Genomic DNA, 21,039 nt, shown 5'->3' on the forward strand with positions numbered 1-21,039 from the left:
GTGGCATACTCTAATCTGATCTTATTCTTGAGACAAAACAAGGATGAATGGCTTCCTGAGTCCTGTCTTTAGTAGCGATTGCTTCGATCTTGGAATGTTTTAGAAAACCCTAGCCTTTGCTTGAATGTGATACGACGATCGAGAAATCAGTGGCGTAAATTTGCTACATCAAAGAGGCATTTCCACACCCCACATTGGATTTATAGATTGTACTTTTCCAGTTAGCCTATAAGGATCAGACACCCATATTCCAGGACCATACAATCCTGTTACATGAAAAGCACCAAACCCAAAACAAGCCACTCCAGAGAGAAATAAATGAATTCCAAAGATCTTGGGCAAATCTAAAAAAGGTTTTCCTGTACGTTCATCACAAAATATTTCTAGATCTTAATACACCCAATTCCAGATAGTTGCCAAGAAGCATAAGCTAGAAAACACAATATACACCCCAACCACACCTTCATAACTCCAAATACCTAAATTTGTTATAGTTCCTCCTGTAATACTTTAACCACCCCATGAATTGGTTTTTCCTAAATGACTCATAAAGGGTATAATGAACATACCTTGTCTCCACATTGGATCGAGAACGGGGCAAGAAGGATCAAAAACTGCTAATTCATATAGAGCCATCGAGCCAACCCAACCATTAACCAAAGTTGTATGCATTATATGGATAGCCAACAAACAACCGGGATCATTCAATACGAGGGTATGAACACGATACCAAGGCAAACCCATGGAATATCCCCTACGAAAGATAGACACTATGTAACTTTATTGCACTAGAAAAAACTATGTTATGGACCTCCCTTTTTTAGTGATGGAGAAAGGATTCCAATTTTTTTAGTATTTTATAATGTCACAATTCTATTTGTAGGAACAAAGAGAAGCAGATCTATTTTATACTAGATAAGTATCAGTATGCAATGGGAGGTTGACTCCATTTTAGATGAGTGAATCATCATTCAAAGTGTAAGAATTTGACTTTATTCATTTTGTCTTTTTTTTTTTTACTTCTTTAAAATAAAAAAGGAATTGAAGTTGTCCTAAGAAGTTCTCGCTCGATCGAAAGGATATAACACATATGAAACCTTAGTTTCTTCGCTGACTTTCTGAGGTATAACCTTCGCCACGACATTAGTGGCTTAGCTCTTTGTGCTTCCCAAAAGCTTTTTTTAATAGAGAGAAATAGTAAAGGGGTCTTCAATTTAATGAGAAAAGTTCCTCTGACTCTAGCTTTGCTTGCGTTCTTCACCGGTGCTTGTCAAATGCATCACTCATCCTGCTCCAAAGGCTAATGGTATGGAGTCTTCTCTATGTTATAATCTTTATAGAGAGGTTGAGAATTAATTGATAGTTACTTTGCCAGGTTCTAGGGGGGCTCCTTCTCTTTTTTGTCGATCTAGCCGCTCCCCCTCATTTCACTCGTGTAGACCGCTTCACGAACTTGTACAATCAATGCCACAAAGAAATAAGGAAACGGGTGACGATCTGGCACTAGATATCCGAAGGTGTGAAAAGAGCAGCTGTGAGAAGCGGAAAAACCATCAAAAAACAATGATTGTTCGTGGAGGTTTCCATAGAAAGACCCCTCGGTTCTGGCAAACAGATCACAATTGCAAGTACCTAGGAGCATACCGATGGAATGAACAAAATACAAATAGTTAACATAGATCTTAGGTTATAACTTGATCATGAGCTAATTTGTTGATGTTGCACCCATGAAGTATGGAAAGTGCCAAACATTGGGAACTACCCAGGGAGGAGTTAGGAATAAAAACAAGGAGAAGCGAAAACCACTTAAATGGAGGAATCGATTGTATTTTGTCCTTTGTTCCCCATAGCAACTAGGTATCAAAAAGCATCAAATTTGATGACTTATGGAGATATTAAGTCCTTCGGGAACCAGTAATGCGAAGCCATGTCAAACTAAGACCGATCAATATCCGAACGGAACAGATTTGAACTTCTCCTAGAATAGTTTCCAGTGCGAAATAAATAGGATATATATGAGTAATTCAAAGGAGAAATAGAAAGATTTTTTAGTAGAAAGTGAAACCAATAATTCCCTAGATTCCAACTCTAGTTCAGTTCACTTTTTGCGGGCCATTACGACTTTGATAGATGAGCGGATACTACTATTTTTAGGGCCATCAGAAAATAAAGAAATATCCAATTTCATAACATGAAAAGTTTTTTTTAGTTCTTTAAAAGAAAATCTACTCAAATCACCATATCCTAACAACCATTGCTCAGTTACTTCATTTATAAATATATTATTGTCTAGGCTCACTTTATTGGGATTCTTTTCAATTTTGATTCTGCATGAATCGATGAAGTTAGAGACCGAGGTAACGATAAAGTATCGAATTGTATCAATTAGTTTGGATTCGACCATCCAACATTTTTGACTGCATAGAGGCCTCAGAGTCGGAACAAACCAATTACCAAATCCACCTATCATCGCTGGCATAAGTGAAAAAAGTGTATTGTCGAACCACATTAGAATATCGACTTTTCTGATATCAATGTCTTAGTTCTCCACTTGGATTCATAAAATAAACAGAAAGCAATTAATAAACTTGGTCAGTCCAACATCTTGGCATCCAATCCGATGTCGACTTTGAGATCCGATCTTGGGTCATTCTGAGATGGTTTCCATTTAGTGAGGAATTGGTTTAATGGCAGCCTTTATTTCCCTTTGAAGGGAATTGGTATGCTTTAGCCCTTAGTTTTCCTGGATTTGGCATCTTGTTACCCTTGACTTTGCTATAAGATTTCCTTGGGTTGGCTCTTGCACGGCTTGATTCGATAGCCCTTTGCATGGAATAATCCGGTTTACTAGCTTATCTAGGAGAGAGTTAACCTCTCATAATAGAGTTTGTAAGGAAGTCCCCCTCCCATTAACAGAGGAAGACAAACATCTATGCCAAAGAAAGAAACCGAGATTCAATTAGTGAGGTAGACCTCCGGCCTTTAACAAGATAAGATTTTACATTAGCATCAATTAGTTTTGCTCCGTCCTTTTGAGCCCTTGTGGTCTTTCTGTAGTTGTACCTACCCTTGCCTTATCCTTTCCGATTACTTGAAAGTCCTTATCGAATGAACATTAGATCAAAGAAAGAGGAATTAGGTCATAAGAGTTGTGTATAGCAACTAGTTAATAGTAATCTAGCTAATATAGATATAATATAGCTGTCGATAAATGAGCTTCCTTTCTCTTTCTAGCTGCCATAGAGAGATCAAATAGAATTTATATTCAGTTTAGCTCCTATCTTCTTTGCTTAGTGAGATTCTCTTTCGTAGAGCCTTTCACTTTCCTAACCTAAATAGTAAATAAGCTTTTTTTCTTTTCACGTTAGCGTCAACTACTGCGTGGACGAGTCTAGGAAGGGATAACATGTAAGAATATAAGTCAAAATACATATATACTATTATAGTTGTAGTTGCTAATAGAAATAGATAAGAACGCTGTAAGTAATCTATATAATATATAATTAGAATGATTTAAGCTATTGTTATATAGTAGTTGTTAGTAATTGCAGTTAACAACTTTTTCATTTTCAAGTAAAAATGCATTAAAAAGATATTTAATTATAATAAATCAACAAGAAATTCAAAAGTAGCCTCTCTCCCTGTTCGAAATAGGAAAGTGAGGGGAAAAAAAGAAGGGTTTGGTAGCTTCACTATTGCTTAAAGCTCCTTTTCCAACAAGCGATTCTTCTTCAATTGCTGCAGCCTAGTTGTCCAATTCCTAGCCTTACTTTGTAGATATCTTGCTGCGATGAATGGAATGCCTTGTTCTCGAATATATTGTTTTTCAACTAGAGATAGAACCAGAACAGGGAGCGGCACAAATTAAGGTGCAGAATACCTAATAGGAGATTGCTTTGTCTTACTCCCGAAAGGATTGGATACTGGAAAGGCCTTTAAAAGGCTCACTGCTATTGGTTGGTATTTTCAGTTCTTCGGGTGGGTGCTTTCCTTCCTATAGTTCTAAAGTTGCAGGAGCAATAAAGGAGCTTCCATTAGCATTAATAGTTGGCACTCATCCCGCTCTTCCTTCCTCGAGGAATGCAACAAGGTTGATTTTCGTCTTTCAGTGTGAGTGAAGTTCCTATTCTGGAATGAATAAATAAGAAAGCCTTTTCGAACCCTTCAAGATTAGGGTTCTCTTTCAGACTTCTTTCTTCTCGACAATACCGCTTTGATAGCTTAACTAATATGTCACTTTTCAACCATTGTTGAATTTTGTTATAGGTGTAATGTACCCTTTTCATAACATAGAAATCATAGTTGTAGTAGTAGTTGTAGTAGGTCATAACAGGTCATAAGCAGTTGTATGGCTTTCCTTTCATTTAGTAGAAAGATTACTTTCATAGCAGAAATTGTGCTATGAATGGGAAGAGTTGTTCTTTCAAGAAAGAGTGCTTGAAGAGAGAGCTACCCAAATGAGGAGCAGTATACATGATGACGGTTTAAGCTTTACATAGTTGTCTTTGTCTCCTCGATTCGGTACTCCCTCCCTTTTATTCTTCCTCCGTAACAATTGCCTCGCTAGTGAAGGGTCTTCCAAGCCCTGAGGAAGCTGAGTGCTTAGCACTGAATTAGTAGGACCACTTCTACCACTTGCATAGCATATCGGTAGTAGCTACTAGTACAAGATAAAGAGCTAACTCAAGAACGAGCTAACTAAGCAAGGAGTAGCCCCATTTCAATCAAGAGTGGGACCTTTCCCATCTCAAGAGTCTCATTTAGCATCTAATGGTAGCGGCGGACCACAAGATAGAGAGCGATAAGAGTAACAAGTGCGTAATCAGTAACAACTGTTGTGAGCGCTTAGGAAAGCGACTGAAGCGAGGCCCCTCCCTGTCACAGAGTCCTAATGAACAAGCAAAATTGCAGTCAGAGGGAATGGATGCACTTTAGCTATGGCGGATGAGGTTCTTGAAAGAAAGCCCGTGAGCTCATGACCTTTGAAAAATAGGGCATTCGCTCCTCACTCATAACAAAACTCCCCCCCTTAAAGTGATAGATCTATCATTGTCACTCACGTGAGCAACAAACCTGCTTGAGATGGAGGAGCACCATTTCTTATTTTAAGGAAAAAGGAAGCGAATGGAGTCTTCCTGAAACTAGGCGGATTCTCTAACATAAGGCTAACGGAGCAACCAACCCCCTTCAACATCTCTCATACCGTGTTCTACACTGATGATAGCTAGATCCACATAAGGTGTGTAATGCATAGCTAAAAAAAGTCAGTCACTATCTGAATGACTAAACAAATACCAGCTAACGAAACGAACCCCCACCAATAACTTAGATTGCTCGGGGTTGGATAGTCTATCAAATGTTGATTAAGTGTGGAGGATATAGGTTGTTTAAGAAGAGAGAATCGTTGGTTACTTATAGTCATTTCTCTTTCCTATTGTGACAACTCATATTCCCCTACCTTTTTAGTGTTCTAGGGCCCTACTTAACTAACTATATATATTCTATAATTAGTTACCTTTCTTCCACTTTCGAAGGATGTAGGGGGTGTGAAAAAAGCTACAAGGTAATCATAGGTTACTGAAAAGTCATTCGACTGCTCGGTGATCAAATGAAAGAGATTTTGACCGCTTTCTCTTCTCTCCAACCCTCTCGGACTAATCATCTTTCTAGAACAAATGCAAGCTTATGAATGAATCTAATGGAAATTTAGGTATCTTTGAAAGATTATTATTTCCTCTTTGGTGAAAGACGGCAAAGGCATGTGGGAGAAAGAATTTTAAAAGGAGAGAATCTTTCGTCCACCACACCAAGCGGGACAGAGTTAGACCCCTAAACAATTGGAGGTTCTCGCTCATCTTTTGGGATCCATATCATCTGAAAATGTTTTTTGTTCCATTAGCATAGCTAAATTTGAATAAGATGACTCAGTGTTAGGAAAAGTAAGCCCCCCTTGCCTTGATTGAATTTGGCTTCGCTGCGCCCTGAATCAATTAAACGTTATGTTCACGCAGTGATATTCTTTCTTTTCAAAAGTACTACCCTGTACGTAATGTAGTCTATGTTTGGGCTTTGTAGGAGATAGACATAGGCGGTAGAGAGGTCCCTTAGCCCCGTTAGCATCTCCAATCTAAGATAAATAAGGGGTTACTCTGTTAGGTCTTTGATGGACTGGAGCCGGCTAGTAATGGAACTACTTACCTTGCTTATAGACCAGTTGTAGAGCTAACCCTTGTTCTATTGGTTTGGTGGTTGCTACCAAAACGATTTCTTTATGCCTATCAAAGAACCGTGAGATGCTAATCAACGACAATAAGAGAAATTCGAAAAAGAACAACTACGATAAGAGAAATTTGAAAAAGAATAGCGAATTACAAACCTTTTCATTGTGGAGGCTAGATGTGGTCATTAACTTCAGGGCTTGTGGGATTAGTCGAGGTGCACGTAAGCTGGCCCAAACACCTACGTTAATCTAAAAAAAAAAGAATACCCAGCATAAAAAAGAGATGTGAGATTGTTGCGCCCTGAATATAACCTATTTCAATAATTAAGCCAAACAGTCATGCAGACAACTACAAAGTGACTAGACCAAGCAAGTCATATTATCAGTACATGAGAAACTACAAAATTATTACCTCAGATGCCTACTTTGTTTTTTCCGTATTAAGCTATTCAAAGCATCTTTCTCCACTTTTGACTTTTTCTTTGCCCAACGCATTCCTAAAAAAATTGCCTATGAGAGTGATAAAAGACTAGTTGTCCAAGAAAAAAAATGAAGTGAAATGTGTACAAGGCCAGAGTTATACATACACACAAATACAAGTTTTGTATTTCGGTTCAATTTGAAAGTTCAAGTAAACCACAAAAAAGATTTTTGTTCATTATAATTGGATTTTGAGGTTCATCCTTTTAACCTCCATAAATCATTAATGGCATTTCAAGTTCTTTTCCCATGCAAGTGTCTCAACAGCAAGTATTAAAAATGAAAAAGAACAGCCACATCAAAATTGAACTACAATTCATCATACGAGATAAGGGAACCACCTGCTCCAAACATTTCGAGGTAAAGATAATGGAAAGAACATATAACAATGATGATCAACTGAAATGAAGAACGAAAAAAAATGATATTTATTTTGCCGACAATGAGAAATCTAAATTAATTAAAACAAAGCTAGAAAACTTGAAAATCATGCATTAATTAGGTCTAGCTATTTTAAAGTGGAAACTTGAAGGTAGCCGCAAGGCAACGAACAATAATGTGGCAAGACCTCCCAACTAACACTAAGAGGTCCGCATTGACTTTAAATTAATATAGTAAAGGTGCATTGGTCTCCGATCATGTTTCCCTGCAGTTGCTTGCTGGCTGCATCACGTGCTTTGATGGATAGGAATTAATGGAAGTTTCCCCCCGTAAATGTCAGGGATCTGGCTCTCATCAATTTCTTCAAGGAGAGTTGATTTCAGCTTCCTGTTATCCACAAATACTATCTGTGAAGAGATGCAGGACTCCAATACATTAGCAATCCACACACACATAAATTATTCAACTGATTGCATGCATATGATCAGTTTTTGGTCAAAGGAATACGAGATGAATGCACACACTTTACCTTCTTCCTGGTATTTTTGTCTATAAAAGGATAAACAATCTTCCACACTGCCATAAAAATGTAGGGAGCATGCACAAGGAGTACCTTTGCAAGCCTTTCTGGGTAATATTCCTGCACTCGAGAAATTTCAGCCACGCTATTCAAATACCATTACAATCAGCTATAGAAAAATGGTGCGTAGTCGAGCTCAAAACCTGCAAAATGGATAAACCTGCAAGGTATCCATGGATATCGCTGTTTGCATACCCCCAACCCTCAAGGTCTCCAATGACAACAAATTTCTCTTGTCCTGGTGGCATCCTGATACGTCAATGTCGAATATATATATCAGAATATGTTACGGCCAAGGTCCTGCACTGATCTGCAGTTTTCAATATTTTTCGAAGACAGAAATGGCTGGTAGGCAAGGAATTACCTTGAACATATCTTGTCAAAACCATAGACTACAAAACCTAGACGCACAAGCAATGATAAAACTGTCTCAGTTGAAAGATAAATTAAGACAAAAAAATCATAGGATCTGTTGCAAGTTGTCAGATGATTAAAGGCTTGGATGGTAACTGTACATACGCTTGAATTCTTCTAGACCTCCTTTGCTCTGAACATGCCTAGCTCCAAGGATAACTGTTATAGGTCGTCCTTTCTTATCTGATCCTTGCAGAAACATCTTGTTCTGCGCAACTTCATTTGGCGTCTCCAACAGAGAAACTGAACCATTTGGAACAAATTCCCTTCTCCATTTCAGGTACCTGAAGAGCATGGAAGAAGCCTTTCCTATGTCTAAATCACGAGCACGCAAAAATCTTCTAATCGTCAGGTCATCTACTTCCTGCACCTCGATTTTAAATAAGAAATTCCAAGATCATTGTCAATTGAATAAAGAGATCAACTCTGAGAAAAATCAAACATATTATATATATATATACACACACACCACGTTACCGCCACCTGTCACAAATTATGACGGTAACAGGGAGTTCGATAATTACAAGAACAAAGTAAAGCAACGTTCACAGACCACTGCAGCTTCCAGTACTGTCATCACCACCAAGAATGGTGAAAGACTGCAGAGCTCAAAAAAACTGAGACAGTAACATAATTTGAGTGAGCTTGGCTTGAAAAATATATAGGATGGTCATTGCCGCCTCTTAGGATGTCTAGTAGCTATGTTGCTCCGTACATAGATGAGAAATATTGTCAAAAATCGACAAATATTATAAATTAGCTATGTGTAGGAAGAATAACAAGAACATCAACGGCTGCAAGTAAAAATGACGCAAAATGAAGCAAGAGGGAGTAAAAAGATCACCTTAGAAGAGGGATCCTGTCTTTCAACAATTGCTCTCACTTGAGGTATTTTAGTTTGCTCCATCAAATTGTTTTTCATGTTATCTTGTTGCTCCCTCCTAGTTTCTTTATCCTCGGTTGTTTCCTTGGACTCCATAATCTCTTGGCAGTTCATGGAGATGCTGTTCAATCCACTACCTAGCCTTCTCTCTTCTGCCTTACTCATTATACCCTCCCCCCCTACCCTATTTGATCACTTAGATACGTTACCTCTTAGTTTGCTTAATCACTTTATTTTTCCAACAGCTATGATATTTCTTTTTATGTTAGTATATTAAAATTCAAAATTTTAAAAAATATAGTCGTACTGTAAAATCAAATGGTGTGACATGTTCATTAAATACTAGACTCAATAATAAAAAGAAGAAAAGTAGTTATTGTGATTTCAGCACAAGATCACAAGACCCGATCCAAGAATCGTTTGGAAATCACAAGGAAATGTGATTGAAATAATATTTTTTTAAATTTTAATTTTTTTATTAAAATTAATATTATTTGTATATTTTAAATCATTTTGATGTACTAAATCAAAAATAATTTTTAAAAAAATAAAAAAAAATCATTAACATTTATTTTGACTCGAAAAACTATTTAAAAAACAACCACTAACACACTGTCAAATAAACTTATAATAAATCTCAGCATGATTCAATTCAATTATGGTTTGATCATCTTTTAATTCTTTTTAGTTGTACTTTATTTTGTGATGAGTAAGAAATAAGGGTGAGTAAAAAAATTAAAAAACTGATTAAACTGAAAAAACCGAACCATAAAAAAACCAAATAAATTTTTTGAAAAAACCAATCGGTTCGGTTTTATAAGCTTAAAACCAAAAAAATTCAAACCGAACCCAAACCGAAAAAACAGAGTCAAAACAAAAAAAAAATAATTTAAAATATAAAAATCAAATATTTTTAAAAATATTTTTTTAATCATAAAAATAAACAAACTCTAAGTATTTTTTTTATGTTTCTGCTCTTCTTAATAAATGGATGGATCATTTTGATACTAACTTACTGGGATATATTGAGTGAAAAATTACTAGTATTTTATAAAGGGTAATTTTAAGAGGTTGATGCGATGATTAATTAAAGGAAGTTGCTTTATTAAATAAATCTCTATTTTTTAATATTTTTTTCTCAATAAATGGATAAATTATTAATTTTTGATCCTTGTTGGGAACAATATCCATTCCATACAACACGTGAACTTGGTTTTATAACTCCATGTTATAAATTGGGTCTATATTCCTAAATGGTTAACAAGATCCGGGCAATAATTTATCACTTTGAAATTACTTTTGATTTAGTTGTTTCTAGACTTTTGGAGTCCTAATTAATAAATTATTTCATATACTAATTTGTAGCCTTCATGATGTGTTCTGGGATAGATCATTATAACTCCATGTTATTTTTTCTTTTTAGGATTACTCATTTTAATAATATGCTATAGTTTAAAACTATCCTTATATTATGCATGCCAAAACTCAAATCTTATTTATTTTCACATGTCAAATAATCACATATCCAATTATATCAACCTTACACATTTCACTCACTTCAATACAAATATAGCTTGTTTGGAAGTATAACAAAGATTATGTTTTAAATTATTTTTTATTTATAAATATATTAAAATAATATTTTTTATTTTTGGTTTCAAAATAATAGAAATTATTAATTAAAAATTTTTAAAAAATATATGTAACTTAATTACAATATTAAACTGTATCGAGACAGATTATCGTATACAAATATCGAAATAATGGAAAGAAGAGATATGGCATGAAAAGACACCTGCAGACTGTATTGTCTCCATCGATAATAGACAGCTGGCCGTGGAGAAATTGATTATCAATTTGCTGCTTGCGTTTGGTTAGGTGGGAATTCAAGCTTCGGTCGCCTTCTACGCGTACGTATTCGGTGCCACGTACTAACCGACAATTTATTTTAAATGAACGATATTTATTACCACCAACACAAGTTATATAATGGCGTTCGATGTGAATTGGCAAAATGAAGTACTCTTTTGCCATGCATTGCAGATGGATAAGAAGTTGCTGGGCATTTTTTTTAAAAAAAAAAAAAAAAACTTTACTAGGAAATTTTATGTTATTTAAGCTGTAATTAGTGATATATCTTAATTAATTTATTAATAAATAAATAAATATAATTAGAAGAGGTGGTGAAATTTATTACCTGTAAAAAATGATAACAATATCTTCCCAGCAAATTACATGGGTTGGACTGTATAATGATAAAAAAGGAGCAATCGTGGAAAGTTTTATGTTATTTAAATTCTAAATTAGTGTTATATTGTTAGTTAATTTAAAAAAATATAAATAGAAGAGATAATAAAATTTATTATTCATAAAATAATAAAAATATCTTCAACTAATTGAATGTTATTGATTACTGTTTAAATACCATAAGATTTATGATATTGATTAGCTAAGCAGCCTTTTCAAAATTAAATAATAATTTTTAGACAAATATCAAATATATCTATTAGATTATTATCAATTTTATACTTGAGTTATTTTTATTCTAATTTTTTTATTAAATTTCTTTAATTTCCCAAATAATGATTTAGGATTTATGTTAGAATACTTAAAGGTAAACAATGACATCAGTTTTTATTAAAAAAGTATAATTTAGATGAAAATAAAGAAAAAAACTTAAAAATTAACGAAAGTTTTTAATTGAGAATTAAAAAAAAAAATAAGAATAGAAAATTGTTTATTTAAATCATTATGAAAAAAAAAAAAAGTGTCTTTGAAACTGTAGATCTAAACACATTTATATTGTGATTTGGAATAGTAAATTAATGATTTTTCCCTCATTGAATATCATATGGCTTGTCTATTAGAGATAATAGGGTCTTATTATTATTATTATTATTATTATTATATTGCACTATAAAATTACTAATTTACTCTTGAAATAGTAAATTAATGATTTTTCCCTCATTGAATATCATATGGCTTGTCTATTAGAGATAATAGGGTCTTATTATTATTATTATTATTATATTGCACTATAAAATTACTAATTTACTCTTGAAAACAAAAAATATTGAACTAACTTAAAATCACAAATTCTTTAACTAGCATTCATGGGCTTTATCATCTTTACATTTTGATTTTTTTTTTCTTAAAATTACAAATTCTTTAACTAAAATTCATGTGCTTTTTCATCTTTATATTTTGAATTTTTTATTTTATTTTTTTTCTATTATAAATATTATTATAAAAGGTGTTTGATGGATATATTTACCATGTCATTTAAGTAGCACATACAAGACGGTACAATGATCAAATACTAATTTTTAGAATAACATTCAAATCGTCTCAACTACTCCTCAATTTCTGGACAATGCTTGTAGCATACGAACCTCTAGCGTGATGCTACAACTTTTTTTTCATTATTCCTTGATTTTAATGCTTTAACCACCATATTTTCAAAATAACCATTTAATTTACTTTTCCTTTAAATTTATTTTTTGTTCCTTTATAAATATTTATTTTATTTGAAATGATTTATAAAATTGAATTTTTTTTCAACTTCATCCTCTTTCAATTTTTTATCTGTCAGATTTGATCATTGTTTTTTATTATTATTATTATTTGTTTTGTTTTGAATCATTTTCTTAATTGAATTTATTTTTTATTTTCACCCCTCATCATTTAATTTAATTTTTTTTATGTCAAATATGGTTCTTATATTTTTTTTTTATTGTTATTTGTTATACTTTGGTGAATTTGTTAGATGTAAATATTTTTTCTGATTTTACTCTTTAATATTAAATTAATTGGAAAATGAGCTTCTTGGTTTAACCTGGATTTAAGATTTCATGGGTTATAAATTTAAAAGACTAACCCAAGTATGAGAAATGCCTGAGATTGCTTAGTTTTTTTTTTTTCTTCTTCTTTTTTATTTTTAGTTTCATTCTTCCACATTTATATTTTATTGAAAATTAGTCTTTGTTATTTTCTTTTCTTACTTACTTTCTATAAGATGTTTTTCTAGTTTTGAAAATGACTTGAATTATCTCAATCTTTTTTTATTATTTATTATTATTGCTCCTTGTTAAATTTAACTTTTTAAAAATAACTTTAGTTTTTTAATTAAATTAAATTTATTGATTAAATATAAACAAGAAATGCTTGTTTCATGGTATTTTGCTTGGTTTATTTTACAGTCGTTGCTATTATGGTGTGTGCAGTATCTTTTGATGGTAGTGTAATATCATACAGCCTTTTATAATAGTGTTATAACCATCTTAGTTAGCTTTTTTCTGGTGCTAAAGTGAAATCCATTCTGAAAACAACGGTGGTGGATCTTCAATGAATATTTTTTCATTCTCTTTTTAATTATAATATTATCAATTCATTTTTTATAGTTAATTATTATTAATTTTTTAATTATATTATTAAATTAAATAATTTTATTGAACCCACTCAAGTTAATGACTCAAAATTTTTTTATTTTTTTTGAAAAAACATTGATATAATCTAAATATTTTTTTTTATTCTAGAAAAACAAATTAGCTCCTCTTGTGGCTCAACGTGGTATACCAATTTTTTTGTTTTTCAGAAAAAATTAGCCAGCATCGCTTTTTTAGAAATGTTGGTATACCAATTTAGTTATGATTGAAATTTTAAGTTTTTTTATTTATTTATCAAATAATTAAATTATGCTAATACAGTACAACCATCCAAACTTTAATTCAAACTATATATATATATATATATATATATATATATATAGCCAGCATTGATTCATTCAAAGGGATAATTAAACGAGGATAGTCATAGGATTGGGGAAAAGAGAAAAGAAAATAAAACCTTTTTTTTATGGTTTATTTATCGCTATCCCTTCTTTGGCTGGTTATCAACGGAAATAAGATTATCGACAAAATCAGCAATGATTTTTTCCCTAGGTGATCTTGCGGTTGGTAATTTTTATGAAAAGAAGGATAACTATAATTATTATATATAGTTTGAACTCAATAAAATATTATAAAAAAAATCACAAATACAATTTTTAATATATAAGTTTTAGGTATCACGTCATTTTAAATAGTATTTAAGATAAAATTCCTTGTAATTTTTTTATTTTTATATTATAAATAAATAAATTATATTATTTTCAATAATATTTTGGATATTAACTTCATATAAGTTTTTTATTCTTATATTAAAGTGAAAAATAATAAATTATTTTCTCTAATAAAATTTTAGATATTAACTCCTTTAGGTCTTTTTATCCTTATATTATAAATTAATATTGTAATCTTCTTTATAAAAATAAATTTTAATATTTTTAAAATATAAACAAAAAATACTTTGAAATTTTACAAATTTATTGTAAAATCCATGTAATATCCTTTTTAAAACATGCAAAAACACACATCCCATCTTCTTTCACTAATTATCGACACATCAAAAAATTACAAATGCTTACAAACCATCAAAAATTCAAATTTTGACAATAATTTAAACACTCATTAAACATCTAAAATTTACAAAATGATCCTACCGAAGGTCAAAAATAGATTAGAGAAATTGTTGAAAACTCAAGAACCACATTGAAAGATTATGAGCGCCCTCACAGATGAAACAAATAAACGTGTTGATCTAGACTACCATAAAAATGAATCAATATAGCTTTTGACTTATCAAAATATTTTTAACATGTAATTGAAAACTAGTAAATCAGGTGATTGGTCCTTCGCTGCAATAAACAACTTGTCACTTGTTATAATTGTTTTTTACAATGGATTAAAAAAAACCATAATGGTCTAGGCTTTTTGGTGGCTGACCAGGCACATAAGCCTGCCCTATTAGGTGTGTTGGCCTTGCCTGCTAGGCATAATAATGCTTCACACCTCTCTCTTTTTTCATTGCATTTTCCTATTTAAATGTTAATTAATACACTCTTTCCCTTTTAATTTTTAAATTGTATGGCTTAACTTCCTTTTTTATTGGTGATTGGTATTTTTAAATATATATATATATATACATATATATATATATATATATATTAATTTTATAATGTTTCAAAGAAATTATTTAATTTGTTTGCAATTGTTTTTTTTTTATATATAAATGAGTTATATTTTAATAGCAATCTTATAAAAACAAAAATTATTTTTTATTAATAATAAAAATTAACCTCTAATATAAAATAAATTAAAATGTGTAAAATAAGATATAATATTGGTGTAAAATACTTGCATTTGTATCTATTTTTTGCTTTTTACTATAAACATTAGCTCTCAATTGTATTATTCAATTAGAGTTAACACCTTTTTTTATTCATCATTTCATTTCATTTATTTATTAAGCATTTTTTTTTATTTCTCAAATAAAAAAGAAATTCACAATGCCTTAAAACACATACATCACATAGCACTTTCTTATCTTACATCAAAAATTAATTATATTTAGAGCATTATTCCATTAAATACTGTTTAAACATTTTTTGACCAATATTGTTCCAAATTTGACCCAATTCACCCATTTTGCTCGTCATTTAAGTATTAATTAGCCACCTTAGTAATTTATTAACACCAACTAAATTAATTGGACTGTTGGCACATAAAGCTTCAACTGCAAAATCCTCAAATTATTTAAATCTAAAAAAATTTTTAAATAATAAAACAAATTAAAAGAAAGGAAAAAAAAAGGGGGTTGGATCGTTGAACAACATGGCTATGGTTTGGTGATGAGATGAACTTTCCATCAAACCAAACAACTCACAAAACTTAATAAAAAAAAAAACCTTGAAAAAAAAAAAACCCTTAAAAAATATTATGTGTTCTTGAAGCCAATTTGCTTGGCCTTCCCTATCAAAATCTTTGATTCTATCTCTATTTCTTGTGATTCTTTTATATAGAACTCTCTCTTAACTACTTCTTGTGACATTTCAATTGTAATAATATTTCTGAAGAATAAAAATCTCTCCTTTATCCTCGTAAGCTAAAAAAAGCCTTCTTCTTTGTGGGCATATCCTCCAGAAATCCCACCTTTCTTGCTCTCTGATTCTTTGAAGTTCCTTATTTGTGTGATTTCATTGGATTATAAGCAAGAAAATGGAAATTTGGAAGTGGGTTTTTATTGGGGTTATTTGGTATGCTAGTCTTGTTTTGAGTATCGGAGCTATGGAGCTAGGCAGGAGTCAACATACGAAGAGGATTTCAGGCTGGTTTTCTTAAAATTATTCCTTGTTAAAGTTTATAAATTTTTGTTGGGTTTATCTTGTTTTATGTTATTTAGGGTCTAATATAGTTTTCAGTTGATTAGTACATAGATTTGTGGTAATTTTTAGTCTTTTAACTGTAATGTAGGTCTAATTTATTTGAAGTGACTTTTTTTGCTAGTTATATTACATAGTTAGGTTGGTGGATGTTTGGGATTTACTTAAATTTAAGTAAAAATTGATGATTTGCTGACTTCAGTTTGATTGCTGAATGCCTACCAATTTAGTCCATGTTTACCAGTATAACAATGATAACATCTTTTTGTTGATGTATTGAAACATTGAGGCTTAACTTTTATTGTTGAAACTAACTGGAATGTACTATAATAATCTTTCTTTGTTGATGTAGCATTCACGAGAGGAGTTAAGGAAGAGATAAATGCTATTGAAGCATGATAGATGGAAAGGGATGATATTAGGATTGTTAGCTATTCTAGTAAAATTCAACTTCTATAGGGCTTATTTTGAGCTTCACCTTGATGACCATATCTGGTTGAGATGGACTAAGCTTGTACTTCAATCGATCGTATGCTAATAAAGACTTGGTTAAGGAAAAGCATGATTGAAATTTTTAGGTTTTTAATGTCTTGAGTTTCCATATTGGGGAAATAACTTGGCGTGAAGATGGGCGCTAATTTGTCCAGCACTTGATACACTTCTATTAATGATGACATAGGTGGCCATAACATATGATGAAAGAGCTTTCCTAACTCTTTGTTTCTGTTTGCTCTATGTCCTTGTATTATTACATGCACTATGAAGAGGAACTGCCCAAGTCTGGAAAGCTAAATCACATTGGAGGGTCAATTTGTCTCAATTTAGAGATTGAAAAGTAAAAAATAATAATGCTCAAGCCATTGTAACTGTCCAAGTATTGTATATTAGACATACATGACATCTTGGAATAGGGACTTGTGGAAAACAATGTGAAAGATAATAAAAACAATTGGCAATATCAGATGTGATTTGGTAAATGTGGGAGCAAGGAAAGGGTAAAATGAAGGTTTTGTTCTTGTTGATTTAAATGAAACATTAAGTTTTCTATTACGGATAATGGATTTGTTCAATCAGAATTTGATAATGTGTAGATTTCAGAAACTACAAAAGTAGATTTCTGATTAATATGACCAGGCTATGCAATATACAGGTAGTGCCGGAGATGTTTTGGAAGATGATCCTGTTAGAAGGCTGAAAGTTTTTGTCTATGAACTTCCAAGCAAATACAACAAGAAGATTCTGCAAAAGGACCCTAGATGCCTCACCCACATGTTTGCAGCTAAGATCTTTATGCATCGGTTCCTATTATCTAGCCCTCTACGAATGCTCAATCCCAAGGAAGCTGAATGGTTTAATACCCTTGTATATACAACTTGTGATTTCACTCTAAATGGTCTTCCTTTGCCTTTCAAATCACTGCGAATGATGAGAAGTGCTATACAATTTATTTCTTCAAACTAGCCTTATTGGAATCGCACTGCAGGTACTGACCACTTTTTTGTTATGCCTCACGACTTTGGTGCATGCTTCCACTCTCAAGTGAGTAAACCTTTTCCTTTTTATTTACCTTCTCTTGTTTCCCTTAGATTCTGTTGACAAATTTTCCCAATGCATTCTAGTTTTTGAATCAATTGACCTGAATATGTGGTTTTTTGAAGAGCTGTTGAGGTTGCTATCTTTCTGGTATATCTAATTATTGATATATATATATTAGTAATAAAGTGTTGCATTCTGGCAGTTTCTTTTTATTTCCATCAACTTTTAATTTATGTTCCTCCATTCTTTATCCTTTTTGCAGGAAGAAAAGGCTATCAAAAGAGGAATTCTTCCCTTGCTCCAACGTGCCACTTTGGTGAAAACGTTTCGATAAAGAAATCATGTTTGCTATAAAGATGGGTCCATTATAGTTCCTCCATATGCTCCTCCACAGAAAATGCAAACCCACCTGATTCCTGAAAAAACACCTCGGTTAATTTTTGTTTACTTTAGAGGATTGTTTTATGATGTAAGAAATGACCCAGGAGGTGGATACTACGCAAAGTAATTCTCACATGTTTAAAAAGTGATTAGATGTTCAATTACTTCAACTCTTTTCCATATAATGTGAGGCTTAAGTATATTTGCAAACTAAATATCAACATAAATGAAACCTTTATGGAATGGGTTATGAAATTAGAATCATGACCCTTTCATATTTTTCAAATAGAATGAAAGAAGTCAAATACAATATTTGGACTTCTTCATTCAATTGTCAAGCTAATTGGAAGAGAGAATAGATTTCATGTTTTAGCAATGATCATATATGTGATAAAGGCTTAAATGGACATCACCGATCAATTTGTTTCTTATGTTTATAGAGGTGCACGAGCGGTAGTCTGTGAGAATTTCAAGGACAATCCACTTTTTGACATTTCCACAGAGCACCCAACAACGTATTATGAAGATATGCAACGAGTTGTTTTCTGCTTGTGTCCCCTTAACTAGGGCCCATTGAGTTCGAGATTGGTGAAGTAGTGATATTTAGCTGTATCCCTGTTATTATAGGTGACGACATTGTTTTACCCTTTGCTGATGCAATCTCATGGGAAGAAATTAGGGTATTTGTAGACGAGAAAGATGTTCCAAATTTGGACACCATACTCACTTCCATTCCACCTGAAGTGATATTGAGGAAGCAGAGACTGCTTGCAAACCCTTCTATTGGTTTTAATTCTCTAGTTGCAGAGCACAAGATGAAAAAGAATAGCAGACGTGAAGAAGGATTGGAAGAAGATGATATTATTGATTTCAAAATACTATTAAATAGAGATAGAGATTTACTTGGAAATAAAGACTATTCAAAATTTAAAAATTACATAACAAACAAATCAGATGTAATAAAATATTTTATTCCTAAAATCTTGGTCTTCAAATAGAGATCTTCATTGACGAAATCCCCTGAACAAGCAACAACAAAGCTTCCTAGTCTTTTACAGCTTTCTAAGATATTCTTTCAACACTCTTCTTTGTCTTAACAACAGCAGGCACCGAGATTACTTCTTAAATCTTCAAAACTTGCCTTTGAAAAAGCTTTAGTTAGAACATCTGTAATCTTATTATTAGTTCTACAATATAGCAGAGTAACTTCTTCTTTTTTCTGAGCTTCTATTAGAAAATATAACTTAATTTTAAAATGCTTAGTTCTGCTATGAAACACAGGATTCTTTGCAATAGAAATTGCAGCTTGATTGTCAACGTAAATCTTTGTTGGTTCTAGTTGATTCATGTGCAAATCTGCAAGTGTTTTCCTTATCCAAATGGCTTGATTTACAATAGCAGTAGTTGCTGTATATTTAGCTTTTGCTATGCTTTGAGCTATATTATCTTGCTTCCTTGAACACCAAGAGAACATGCCTGATCCAAAACTAAAATAGTAGCTTGAGGTGCTCTTCATATCGTCCACAGATCCTGGCTAGTCACTATTAGAGTAGCCATACATGAAGCATAAAATTTTGATGATGAGAGAATTTTATACCATAACTTATTGTACCTTTGATATATCTTACTATCCTTTTTTGCAGCTTGAAGGTGCAATTCACTTACATAATGCATAAAACATGACAACAAACTCACATCAAATGCAATGTCTGATCTTGTAGCTGTAAGATACATTAAACACCTAATCAAACTTTTGTACTCACCTTCATCTACTTTGTTTGTTCAATCATTGTTGTTGAATTTTTCCTTCAGATTCATAGGTGTGTTTGTGCTCTTGTAGCTTTCCATGTAAAACTTCTTCAATATCTCTTTAGCATACTTCTATAGACATATGAAGATTCCATCATTGCTTTGTTTCACTTCCATTCCAAGGAAGTAAGACATCAAACCGAGATTTATCATCTCAAACATATTAAGCATTTTGGTCTTGAACTCTTCAATTAGTGTCTTATCACTTCCTGTTACAAGCAAGTCATCAACATAAACAAATACAATAATTAAGTTTGCATCAATTTCTTTTACATACAACATGGCCTCACTTAGACTTTTAACAAAGCTAAGTTTATGTAGATGTTTGACACGACCAAAAGATTGATGTTTTCTCCCAAGTGCAGGAATGTCGAAGTAATAAATAACTCGGCAAGACCGGGGTCAAACCACAAGGAGGTTAACTATATAAATTATAAATAACAAAAGACAACAATAACAACAACAATAACAATAATAATAAAGAGGGTTTTAAGATGTGATATTAATATAAGGATTAAACAATGATAAAAACAATTATCAATGTTAGAGGATCCACTAATGGTGTTAGAAATAAGTATAATATAAACTCTTTTTATTAATCAACTAGAAACCACACACAAATGAGGTTTCAATAAGATGATTTATCCTTATATATTTAACATGATCATATTAATTATCTTATTTAAGTAATACCAAACTTTTAAATATTGTTAGGAATTCATGATGCTAACTTATGTTAACAACAAATCAAGTTCCTTTCATAGCACAGGTGTAGGTTATACCATATGATTGGCTATGAAAGTGCCAAACATTTGTTGTACCAAGTGTTATACAACACAAATCTAGATTAACCATTTAACAAGTAAGGTATTAAGAATTAATAAGATAAAAAGATAAGACATGTTATAACAAACTTTCTTGGATATAAACATTGAAGTCCGTGTTGAGTTTATATTATACTTATTCTAACACTATTAGTGAAACCTTTTCACCTTAACATAATAAACTTAGATAAACATAATGAAGAAGATAAACATAAATAAACAATATAAGAACATAAGTATAGTAAAGAAAATGAAAAGAATAAACCAAAGATT

At 31.9% G+C, this 21,039-nt stretch overlaps 1 protein-coding gene and 2 pseudogenes across 3 annotated transcripts; 1 reads left to right on the forward strand and 2 right to left on the reverse strand.

Annotated features, from left to right (window-relative positions):
* LOC118038144 (probable beta-1,4-xylosyltransferase IRX10L) overlaps positions 1–18,902 on the forward strand; it is an 83,430-nt pseudogene extending 64,528 nt beyond the window's left edge.
* LOC118034586 (uncharacterized tatC-like protein ymf16) lies at positions 1,379–2,024 on the reverse strand (annotated as a pseudogene).
* On the reverse strand, positions 7,114–9,334 carry LOC118034594 (uncharacterized). Of its 3 annotated transcripts, none has more exons than XM_035039934.2 (6): positions 8,920–9,334; positions 8,181–8,439; positions 8,026–8,062; positions 7,805–7,910; positions 7,611–7,721; positions 7,114–7,468 (listed from the first exon to the last, which is right to left on the reverse strand). In XM_035039934.2, exons 1-6 carry the CDS (start codon positions 9,121–9,123, stop codon positions 7,445–7,447), a joined length of 741 nt encoding a protein of 246 aa, XP_034895825.1. In that variant the 5' UTR covers positions 9,124–9,334; the 3' UTR covers positions 7,114–7,444. The 3 variants fall into 3 exon arrangements, with proteins under 3 accessions (XP_034895825.1, XP_034895824.1, XP_073262103.1); XM_035039933.2 differs by having other exon boundaries at positions 7,116–7,488; positions 8,920–9,331; XM_073406002.1 differs by lacking the exon at positions 8,920–9,334 and adding an exon at positions 8,629–8,774 and having other exon boundaries at positions 7,116–7,488.
* Positions 18,903–21,039: the final 2,137 nt, after the last annotated feature.

The sequence above is a fragment of the Populus alba genome, chromosome 17 (assembly GCF_005239225.2).
Source record: "Populus alba chromosome 17, ASM523922v2, whole genome shotgun sequence".
In the NCBI taxonomy this organism is placed as follows: Eukaryota; Viridiplantae; Streptophyta; class Magnoliopsida; order Malpighiales; family Salicaceae; genus Populus; species Populus alba.